Raw genomic sequence first — 12,011 nt, 5'->3', positions numbered from 1 at the left:
ATTGTGTAAATAGCTGGTCCACCTCCCCACCATTACCCCGGTGTAACCTTAAAATGGTCCTCATAAGAGATTCTCCACACTTCTGTTTCCAACAATATGTACTGACCCGTGTTTATGGTCTGCTTCATGCTTGTGTGAGTTATGTATATTGTCCATGTCTGTATAGGTATACTTGCACGAGCGTAAGTAGACCTTGATTTTGGAAAAGGGAGGGTAATGTAGAATGTTGTCTGGGCCTCATAACACATTTATCATAGGTGATAGATTATAGATATTTTCGTATTAGCATGTTAGCCCAAAGGAAATCAGAAGTATAACCATCCTGTGCTGTTTTGTCAAAGTTGCACATAAGCAAATCTCTGAGGTATAGAAGTATACCATTTTCATTACTGGTGTAACTATATAACAAATAACCATATTTAGGGCAATGAGGTTTTTCATAATATGAGAGTAAAACTAAGCAAAAAATCTATTACCACAAGTATACATATAGCATTTATAATGTAAATACTACTGGCGAAATGTAGAAATGTCAGTATTGTCAGTATGAATTTCCCCTTGGGATTAATAAAGTATCTATCTATCTATCTATCTATCTATCTATCTATCTATCTATCTATCTATCTATCTATCTATCTATCTATCTATCTATCTATCAGTAAAACAGGATAATTTATGACAAATCACTTATATCCACAATTTAACAGTAGTTGAGCTTGTTAGACCCCTTTGGCCTTGCAGATGGTTTCTCAGGTCACTCCTTTAACCCCATCTATTAAAGATTTTTGTGCCGGGTTAATTTTTTTCCTAAACTCACTTGGTATGTGTGAACAGTAGGTATGAGTGTGACTGTCACCTGTGGTAGGTGACCTTCTACCTGATGGTTTCTATTAAACATAATTAAAAGGATTAATAAAACACCTGAGTGAAAGTGAAAATGAGGGAAGGAAGAAAAATGAGATTTTTTTTAAACTTATGCTGTAATCATCATGATTCCAAGGTTTAAACAGGATAATTTCTAATAAATTCATAAATATTTTATTAATGTGAGCAAATTTGGTAAATATGCATTATTTTACAGTAATTAAGTAAAAATGTTCATAATATACTGTTAAGTTTAATGTACAGGTATACTAATCTTCATATGTACTGTGAGTATTGACATGTTTGCTAAACACTTGTTGTGTCAAAGAGCCTGATTCCTTGATAGAGTTTGCATTTGCAAACATTTAATCATTGTGCATGTTAGTGTATTTGAAAGAAATGGAAAAGGCTTCTTGGAACAAGTTCTTCCTATGGGGTAAGCCTCTGATATATAACATAGTGTATTTTACGTTGGAAGGCAAAGGTATAGAATGGGAGCAATTGTCAAACTGTATTGCTGGCCATGAGCATAAACCACTGGATCTAGAAACCTCCTCGTATTTTTATCTGTTTATTTTCTACTGAACTTCTGCCTCTTTCATCCTTACTCCTCCGCTTCACTTTCCTCACCTCATAGCATGAACAGAATCCTTCCACTGCTCAGGGGCCGACTGGGGAGCTCTGCGGGGACGCCTCTGCAGCCGACAGTGGTTTTGCTGTGGAGAGGTCCACCCAGCCCTCTGACTCTACTACAGAAACTTCACAAATCAATGTAAGTGGAAAGCATGAGCCCAGAAGGTTCATTACTACCAGCCTGCCTTATCCAGATACAGCAGTAATAAAGCAGCCAGGTGTCTGTTGAAAAAGACCTGCTCTTCCGTCATCTGTTCTAATTTATTAATGTTGCATTTCTTATTGCATTAATGCAGTTTCTTAAAAAAGTCGCAGCACTTGGTGGCACAAGCCAGGCTTGAACAAGAACTTCTTCATACGTCTAACTGTCTTAAAAACCTGTTACCATAATTGTGGTGAGCAGCACTTTCTAGCCATAATACAATGTCATGCTTAGATAAATACAGAACTATATAGAGTAGGGTGACACTGCTGCTTCGCAATAAGGTGACTGGGGTTCACATTCCGGGTCCTCCCTGCATGGAGTTTTTATATTTTCCCAATGTCCACAGGGAGAACCATTGTGCCCAATGATTGCTGGGATAGGCTGCAGTTGTCCCATAACCCTGCCCTAGATAAGCTGGTTAAGGAAATGGATGGATTTGACAGAATATATATGTCTATTTTATTGAGATTTTAGAATGGCTGGTGGAAATCTCTGGATTGTGACAGATTAGTAGTAGTAATCTCTAGATTTCAGATGTGAGCTGTTCTCTGGCTAATCTGTAGATTGCTGAATGATGTAAAAGAATACTCAGTATTCATAATTTCTGGTTGGAATTTAATGGACACTCACATGTGAAAGCAACTTAGAACCTAAGCTGTAGAATATGGTTTGGTATGTGGTTGGTTTGGATTTTCAATAAGAACATACTAATACCGTTTGTTTAACACTGCAAAAATATAATCATCTCATAGAATTATTTCCATGGTACATGGAGATTTAAGATGTAGGATGTGGCTTTCCAAATAACTCTCATATAATCTGCTGAGAAGGATTTTGTTTTTTCTTACCATGTTCCATCTTTCAAATCATGTGGTTCCTCCTGTAAATGAGTTTTTTCAATAAATTTGCTTAACATATAATTCCTGTCTTTGCACATCATCGTATCATGTGACCTGCTGCTTGTGTCAAACATTGAATTAAACTGGTTCTGGATAGAATTGCTCTTGGTGTCCATCTTACAGGTGTTTCTTTTTTATAGCCTGATAAAACAGAGACAAGTAGCGATTATACCAGTGGAAATGGAGCTGCCTTTACCACCACATCTGCTGTAAGCCAGGTTCACTTTCCCCTTTGTCTGTTAAATGCCATTTGTAAAAGTTCAATTGCCAATTTCTCACTAGACTTCATGTCACTTTCATAATAATGTCAGTAAAGGTTTTGTCTAAGCTTAGTTCTTGTGTTTTTCAGTATTGTAGCTACTCTAAATCCTGCTTCATTTGTCTATGCTGTTTTGTTTTTTCTTAGAATTCTCTTCCTGCTGTGGTTGCAGAGACCTTGCCACCAACAGCCAATGGTGGTGCTAATGAGAGCATGCCATCAGACACTGGGGATCTGCCACCTGGATTTATTTTTAAGGTATGGCTAAGATCTGAGAGTTAAGGTGGCTTGTAAAGACTAATACTACAGTACTGTATGTGCATTGGAGGGTCATGACATGGAGTCAATGTAATGTATCAGAACTACCTAAATGCATGAATTTAATAAGCAGATGGGTGACTTTAAAAGACACCCAGTGAGCTCTTTATGTATATGTATATACAGGTCCTTCTCAAAAAATTAGCATATTGTGATAAAGTTCATTATTTTCTGTAATGTACTGATAAACATTACACTTTCATATATTTTAGATTCATTACACACAACTGAAGTAGTTCAAGCCTTTTATTGTTTTAATATTGATGATTTTGGCATACAGCTCATGAAAACCCAAAATTCCTATCTCAAAAAATTAGCATATTTCATCCGACCAATAAAAGAAAAGTGTTTTTAATACAAAAAAAGTCAACCTTCAAATAATTATGTTCAGTTATGCACTCAGTACTTGGTCGGGAATCCTTTTGCAGAAATGACTGCTTCAATGCGGCGTGGCATGGAGGCAATCAGCCTGTGGCACTGCTGAGGTGTTATGGAGGCCCAGGATGCTTCGATAGCGGCCTTAAGCTCATCCAGAGTGTTGGGTCTTGTGTCTCTCAACTTTCTCTTCATAATATCCCACAGATTCTCTATGGGGTTCAGGTCAGGAGAGTTGGCAGGCCAATTGAGCACAGTAATACCATGGTCAGTAAACCATTTACCAGTGGTTTTGGCACTGTGAGCAGGTGCCAGGTCGTGCTGAAAAATGAAATCTTCATCTCCATAAAGCTTTTCAGCAGATGGAAGCATGAAGTGCTCCAAAATCTCCTGATAGCTAGCTGTATTGACCCTGCCCTTGATAAAACATAGTGGACCAACACCAGCAGCTGACATGGCACCCCAGACCATCACTGACTGTGGGTACTTGACACTGGACTTCAGGCATTTTGGCATTTCCCTCTCCCCAGTCTTCCTCCAGACTCTGGCACCTCAATTTCCCAATGACATGCAAAATGTGCTTTCATCCGAAAAAAGTACTTTGGACCACTGAGCAACAGTCCAGTGCTGCTTCTCTGTAGCCCAGGTCAGGCGCTTCTGCCGCTGTTTCTGGTTCAAAAGTGGCTTGACCTGGGGAATGCGGCACCTGTAGCCCATTTCCTGCACACGCCTGTACACGGTGGCTCTGGATGTTTCTACTCCAGACTCAGTCCACTGCTTCCGCAGGTCCCCCAAGGTCTGGAATCGGTCCTTCTCCACAATCTTCCTCAGGGTCCGGTCACCTCTTCTCGTTGTGCAGCGTTTTCTGCCACACTTTTTCCTTCCCACAGACTTCCCACTGAGGTGCCTTGATACAACACTCTGAGAACAGCCTATTCGTTCAGAAATTTCTTTCTGTGTCTTACCCTCTTGCTTGAGGGTGTCAATGATGGCCTTCTGGACAGCAGTCAGGTTGGCAGTCTTACCCATGATTGCGGTTTTGAGTAATGAACCAGGCTGGGAATTTTAAAAGCCTCAGGAATCTTTTGCAGGTGTTTAGAGTTAATTAGTTGATTCAGATGATTAGGTTAATAGCTCGTTTAGAGAACCTTTTCATGATATGCTAATTTATTGAGATAGGAATTTTGGGTTTTCATGAGCTGTATGCCAAAATCATCAATATTAAAACAATAAAAGGCTTGAACTACTTCAGTTGTGTGTAATGAATCTAAAATATATGAAAGTGTAATGTTTATCAGTACATTACAGAAAATAATGAACTTTATCACAATATGCTAATTTTTTGAGAAGGACCTGTATATATATATGTATGTGTGTGTGTGTGTCTGAAAGATGGAGTGTGTAAATGTGAGCATAGCCTCAGAGTATATTGTGTATATAAAAAAGATACAACATGAACACATGAAGAAGTCTAAAAAATCTTTCTGTGTCATTGGGAACAAAAAGTGCCTCTTGCCCATTCTCATACGTGTGCACTGTGCATTGCTGAAGAAGTGGCTTATAGAAGAGTGAGATGTGAAGTCAATTTTTTAATTAAATGATTTGAAGAGGTGGCAGATGAGAAAGAGGCTGACTGGTGCTGGTGAAAGGTGGGTAAGAAATTAACAGATTTTACCTGTGCCAGTAACTGGTATGCCAGGCATCTGATCATGTTTTATATTATAGGCGCCAGTGTTTCCTAATATCCTCTTTCTAGGTTGGTACATAGTGACACTGATGTGTAATAGGTTCTTAAATAAAAATAAAATAACCCCATTAATTTATTAAGTATTTGCGTTGCATTATAATGATGTGCAGTAGTAACAGGTGGACATGCTTATGACTTGTGTTTTTCACTTCTGAATGGCTGAGGAAGAGAGAAAAATGATGCAATTCAATTAGTCCATTTCAGTTTTGTAAGATGTCATTAAAGTTATTGTTCACCTAAAATGAAAAAATCATAATCATTACCTTATTATGAAATATATTTTATTACAATAATAATAATAATAATAATTACATTTATATAGCACTTTTCGTGCCACTCAAAGCACTTTTCATAGAGAGTGGGGAGCGGCTTCAACCACCTCCAATGTGTAGCACCCACCTGGATGATGCAATGGCAGCCATTTTTGCACCAGTATATCACCACATGTTAACTATTAGCTGGTGATGGAGTGAGAATGATAGTTAGCCAGTTAGAGACAGGGGATGATTACATGTCCAGAATAGATATGGCCGTGTTGGGAAATTTAGGCAGGAAATTGGGATACACCCTGCTTTTACGAAAGATGCCCAGGGATCTTTAATGACCACATAGAGTAAGGACATGTGTTTCCTCTCATCTGAAGGATGGCGTCATATTTACAGCACAGTGTCTCCTTTACTGCACTGGGTCGTTGGGATCCACACACAGACCACAGGCTAGGTGTCCATTATTGGCCAAAAGAAGGTTTCATAGTGACTAATACTGTTTCTTTAAAGCTTATAGAACATTTGCTGAGTTCCTAGCCTGGTCACTATACTGTGTACAGTATATAGAGTTGGCAATTTCTGTGGACATCATGGCTCCTGGGCGGCACGGTGGCGCAGTGGTAGCGCTGCTGCCTCGCAGTTAGGAGACCCAGGTTCGCTTCCCGGGTCCTCCCTGCGTGGAGTTTGCATGTTCTCCCCATGTCTGCCTGGGTTTCCTCCGGGCGCTCCGGTTTCCTCCCACAGTCCAAAGACATGCAGGTTAGGTGGATTGATAATTCTAAATTGGCCCTAGTTTGTTTGTGTCCTGCGGTGGGTTGGCACCCTGCCCGGGATTGGTTCCTGCCTTGTGCCCTGTGTTGGCTGGGATTGGCTCTGTGACCCTGTATTCGGATTCAGTGGGTTAGAAAATGGATGGATGGATCATGGCTCCCTCCCACAACCAAGAGTTGTGTTAAAACGATACACTAAATTGGTCAGGCATGGGTATGTCAGAAACTGTGACCTGCAGAAGACTGGCAAGCCATGTTGGGACTGTTTCTTTGTGCCGGATGCTTCTAATAAAATTAGCAGCTTTCCACAGCCATTTAATGGAGTAAAAATGTTCAGGAAAGCTCCTATTGTATGTTTCTGTAATACATTTTATTTATTTTGGCATTCTGATTTTTATTCCAGTGATGATTTTGTATAACACATTGTGTTTAAAATGATAATTTTATCATTTCTAAAATGTGCCTTATGCTAATGAATGCTTTTAATGGTGCTTTACAAAATAAAGATCAATAGACTGAAGCCTTACTGCTTCCACATTTTTCTCTGTAAACTAGTGTAAATGTTATGATGTTTTTCTCCGATTTGTATGAAACTATTTTTGTGAGGTTTTTTTTTTTTTATCACCTCCTAACTCACCAGTACAAGAAAATCCCTACCAATGATATACTGTTAGATGCGTCATGATGTCAAGTTATGCAGTATGTCAAGCTTTTTGGGGTTCACCCTATTTTTGGCCAACTAGACCTGAAAAATCCTCATTTTAGGCCATTTTTGGACCACATTTGGTGTAGGAAATGTAACCCTTATGATAAAGAGTAAATCAATAGGTGTCTTTGGCAAAAGTGATCAGCGGGACATGAAGTTGTGCATCCGACATCAACAGAGCCCAGTGATTCACACCATAATGGGATACAAGTAGTGAAAATGACTCCTTTTCACAAAACTTTGTAAAATGTCATTCAGTAATATAGGCATGTGAAGCAGCATTTTATTCTGTTGTGAGATTTGTTGATCACAGATACTGTATTATAATATTTTTCATATTTGATTCTTTACTGGTGGTCAACGAAATGACTCCCTGGAAGCTAAAAGTGACAAATTTCAAACATAAGCATGTGGGGCATCGTTTTAGACTATTTCAAGGTCAATATGATTTTATCTTTGATTTTTGATGCTTTACTTGGAATCTATCCCTCTGTGGACCTCTATCAGAGGCTGAAAAAATAACACATTTATATTACTATTGAAAATATTTAGACTTTAAACATTGAAATTGAAACACACATTTTAAAATTTCAAATAAATGGTGAAATTATTCTTGTTTATTATATACTTCTACCTCGTCAAGGAAATCATTTCTTACGCCAATTCAGATTTTTTTAATAACTGCATTTGAAGTGGGGATGATGCGGAACATAGTCATCATCCCTTGTAATTAAGCTAATGAACCAAGGCAAATTTGGTGCATTAAAAGTCATTACTGTTAATAAATTAAATCAATTTAGGTAAAAAGGCTGCCAAATGGTTTCCAGAACGCAAACAGATTATTTAACTAATGTGTTTAATTTTTTTTTAATGTATTTACAAATCCATCCATCCATTATCCAACCCACTATATCCTAACTACAGGGTCACGGGGGTCTGCTGGAGCCAATCCCAGCCAACACAGGGCACAAGGCAGGAAACAAACCCCGGGCAGGGCACACACACACACACCAGGGACAATGTAGAATCGCCAATGCACCTAACCTGCATGTCTTTGGACTGTGGGAGGAAACCGGAGCACCCGGAGGAAACCCATGCAGACACGCAGAAAACATGCAAACTCCACACAAGGAGGACCCCGGAAGCGAACCCGGGTCTCCTAACTGCGAGGCAGCAGCGCTACCCACAGTGCCAACGTGCCACCCTACAAATATAATAAAACACCTAAAGCAGTTGGATAATCTTTAAACAATAATTAGTTTTCATCTTGGTAAGTCGACTATGCCATAATATGGTGTGTATATGAAAGTCTCCTGTGATGGACTGGCACCTTTTCAGGGTTGATTCCTACCGGTGTATCTATTGCTGAAGGAATGGATGTCCAGAAAAATGCCATCATCCCAAAAATGGGAAATTCATATGGTCCTGTGTCTCACATCATTGTCAAATGTGCTTAATCCAGCTCAGGGTCAGACTGGAGGAGGCAAGCTTAGGCAGCACTTGCAAAAAGGACAAGGTACCAGTCCGTTGTTGGGCCAACAAGTGTACACACCCTCAGTGATGCTCATATAACAGGCCAATTTGGAATGACCAGTTAACCTGACTTTGGGGATGTGGGAGGAAAAATGGAGTACCTGGCAGAAACCCCACATAGACATGGGGTGAACATGCAAGTGGCACATGAAAAACTTCCTGGTATAACATTTGAACCCAGGACATGCAATCTTTGAGACAGTAGCACTAAATACTATGCCACTGTGTGTTATAGGTAAATGTAAAAAAAATCATAAATAGCCATAGAAAAATGTTTTGTTTATGCACAATATAATCTGCTGTATAATGGAAATTTAGAAACAGAAGTACATATTGTTCTGTATTTTCCTTTTGGATGTGTATGTGTGTTTGCAATGCTGCAAGCTGGTGTCAGATTCATGGAACTGACATGCCTTGTTCCTAGAGTTTGCAAATTGATGCCAGAACACCACAACATTAAATTAGCATGATGCATGTTATGAAAAATGGTTGACTATATGGTTTTCACTTGCAGGCTCAAGCAATGCATGACTATAATGCAACTGACTCTGATGAGCTGAATCTGAAAGCAGGTGACCTTGTGCTTGTGATGACCTATGAGAATCCAGATGAGCAGGTAAGTGGAGTTGGCATACATTCAGAGCGCTTAAGTTCTTTGGAAGCACAATGCAGTTGACCAGCATTTTTCTTTTCTTCACCTAGGATGAGGGGTGGCTTATGGGAATCAAAGAAGCTGATTGGCTGCAAGAAAGAGATCTGAAAGCCAAAGGAGTTTTTCCTGAAAACTTTACTCAGAAACTGTAACTTAAGTTTCAACTGGATGCTCACGCCCCTATGGCAAAGGTTTGAATTTCCTCAGCCTACAGCTATGGTTTTACTAAACTGAGCCATGAGGATTATTTTGCCAGTGAAGGTCTGCCCTATGTGCAATGGATCCCTGTTCAGGAGATTGTTATCATTTTAATAATGCTGTTGCAATGCATTTGTATTGTGCTTCTCCCCACTCGTAACCCAGGACAAACTTTTCATTACTGGAGAAGAAGGCCATTTGTCTTCTGGGTACAAGAATGAACAAGTCAGGGGTTGTGAAGAATATAAAAACTCTGCTTCAGTGTTCATATCTCAAAGCGGTGTGTGTAGCAGGTGTTATTTGTGCACCCTGCAGCTGTGAAATTTAAGATTTTTCTTCTTTTTTTTATCTCCAAGCATCACCTTGACATTTCACCTATGATATGTGTATAGTGTGATGAGGAATCAGAATCTTCAGCTCAGGGTCACTATTGACCAGTGGAACAATCAGGCTGTCATCTGCTTTCTTCACTTCCATTGCACCCTTTTTTCCTCATTATGTGGCAAATACTTGCATGCTTCATTTTACACTTTAGCTTTAGTAAACTAGCTGTCTGTATGTGCTGCCTGTGAGTACTCCAGTCTCGCTCTTCAGGTTGTCACGCTGTCTTTAAATTTATATTTCAGATTAGCTAACTAAAAATGATTTTAAATGAAAGAATATATATTGCAAGATAATGTCTTGAGTAGCAGAGCTGGGATGTTTTGGGAGGATGGCTGATACTCCAGTCGCCCTATAGATCCCAGAGTCTGCCATGTTTTAATGGAAATTCTTACTTTTCTTTTCCAAAGTCTTCTGTGAGCCCCTAGTCATTCTCCATCCCATGGAGTTTTTTGCAACTTCACAGCCGAACCTCTGGTTATAGTTTTGGCTTCTAATACTAAACGTTTAGCTAGGAAGCATTGACGCCTTCATTTGCCTGCCCTATAGGGAGGTAAGACCAGCAGTAGCCCATCAAACATGGTTTTTCCAGAATGAAGTTAATCATCATTTTAGGAAATTAATGAACTTTGTTAGTTTCTATGTAACCTGTCTACGTGGCAGGCACTAGAAATGTGGGCTCCTTGTTTTCGGCATTTTTGAACAGGAATAACTCAGAAGCCATACTTTTGTGTTGGCTTCATAGACATAATGTGCACAATACATGGCTGCTAATTTTGAATAATACTTGGTGCTTACAGCTGTCAAGAGAAGAAGGTAATGATGTTGTGATGATATCCCAAAAGAGCTGGAACCCAACATCACTTTGGCCAGTATTCTGTTTTCAATTCCTACCCTGGTTATTGTGAATTACTTCGTTCTACCTTATGGTTTTTCCACACCACCTTGGACACCAAGTAAAACACTTAAACATGAAATGCACAGACAGATTCTTGTAAACCTCATGATGCCATTTGTTTGAATTCAGCTGCTGTGCTTCCTAAACCTAAATGAGCAGGTGAACACTTGCCTTGGTGACAGACTCAATTCCTATTTACAGTACGTTCTTTGAAAAAGCAAGCGAGTCCACCAGTCTATTTTTTGTCCAGCTGCAATTGGGCAACTGGAGGCAGAGGAAAGCCCTACGTCCTTCTATACACAAGCTACTCAACACTGAAGGTGGAACTGGACTGGATCCCTTAGATTGGCTCTTGGAGTTTGCATCAATGGGGTTGTACTGGATACAAAAACTTGAAGTTTGTGCTTGTTTCCAAAATGCTGCCCATTTTACACCCAGACCAAGTCCCGGTTACTCCTGTTTTCCTTTGCCATTCAGAAACGTCAAAAAAAAATGCAGTTCCTAGGAGTGACACTTTTTTTGTCTTTTGGATGGTTGTGCATAGTTTCTGGGTGGAAAGAGGGCAACTTTGGAAATCCAGCCATGATACAGTGTATTCCTTTAAAAAGATTTGTGAAAGTGTTTTCTTGTTGTACATCCTGTGATATGTCTGGTCTGCAAGAATAAAATGGACAATAATCTCTAGGCTTTGTAGTTTTTATTGGTGGAAAGCTGTTGCTCAATGTGAAATCCCCCCAATGTCATTGTCCTGAAGCAAAAGATGCACATACATTTCAGAAGAGACCGAAACGTAAGCCAGGGAGCAAACATCAGTAATTCTGCATGGCCTCTAAACACAAATTATAATTCATAGACAGCAAAGTCCCACGTAGTCACCAGTTTAATCAGACAACCAGACTCTTAACTTACAAAGTAGCTGAAAAGTTTTTTAATCCATAATCTTGAACAGTCTTCCCTACTGACAAAATGGTTTGAAAAGCACTGTGCCAATGACATCACACAAAACAAGACTTCCAGGGGCATGTCCTTGCCAACAAATGCCCGCATTTAAATGACAGGTGCACAAAATGGTGACATGAAAAAAATATTTTAGCTCCTGAAAACAATTCCAAAATTCAAAGTAATTGGGGTATCAGATACCTCACATAACAAATCCATCCATCCATTATCCAACCTGCTATATCCTAACTACAGGGTCACGGGGGTCTGCTGGAGCCAATCCCAGCCACCACAGGGCACAAGGCAGGAAACAAACCCCAGGCAAGGTGCCAGCCCACCACAGGTTGCGCACACACACCAGGGACAAT

General features: G+C 39.7%; 1 protein-coding gene across 7 annotated transcripts in view; it reads left to right on the top strand.

Annotated features, from left to right (window-relative positions):
- LOC120531263 (myc box-dependent-interacting protein 1) overlaps positions 1-11,388 on the top strand; it is a 125,283-nt gene extending 113,895 nt beyond the window's left edge. For 6 of the 7 annotated variants that reach the window (XM_039756517.1, XM_039756519.1, XM_039756516.1 and 3 more), the window contains 5 exons: positions 1,502-1,636; positions 2,742-2,810; positions 3,008-3,118; positions 9,090-9,191; positions 9,278-11,388. In XM_039756517.1, the coding sequence (XP_039612451.1) occupies positions 1,502-1,636; positions 2,742-2,810; positions 3,008-3,118; positions 9,090-9,191; positions 9,278-9,379 (519 nt within the window). In that variant the 3' untranslated portion in view covers positions 9,380-11,388. The remainder of the gene's footprint in view (positions 1-1,501; positions 1,637-2,741; positions 2,811-3,007; positions 3,119-9,089; positions 9,192-9,277) is intronic. The other variant, XM_039756518.1, reaches the window with a different exon arrangement.
- Positions 11,389-12,011: the final 623 nt, after the last annotated feature.

This window comes from Polypterus senegalus, chromosome 6 (assembly GCF_016835505.1).
Source record: "Polypterus senegalus isolate Bchr_013 chromosome 6, ASM1683550v1, whole genome shotgun sequence".
NCBI classification, from domain to species: domain Eukaryota; kingdom Metazoa; phylum Chordata; class Cladistia; order Polypteriformes; family Polypteridae; genus Polypterus; species Polypterus senegalus.
The sequence above is the reverse complement of the archived record's forward strand: the minus strand, read 5'-3'. Positions and strand labels throughout refer to the sequence as shown.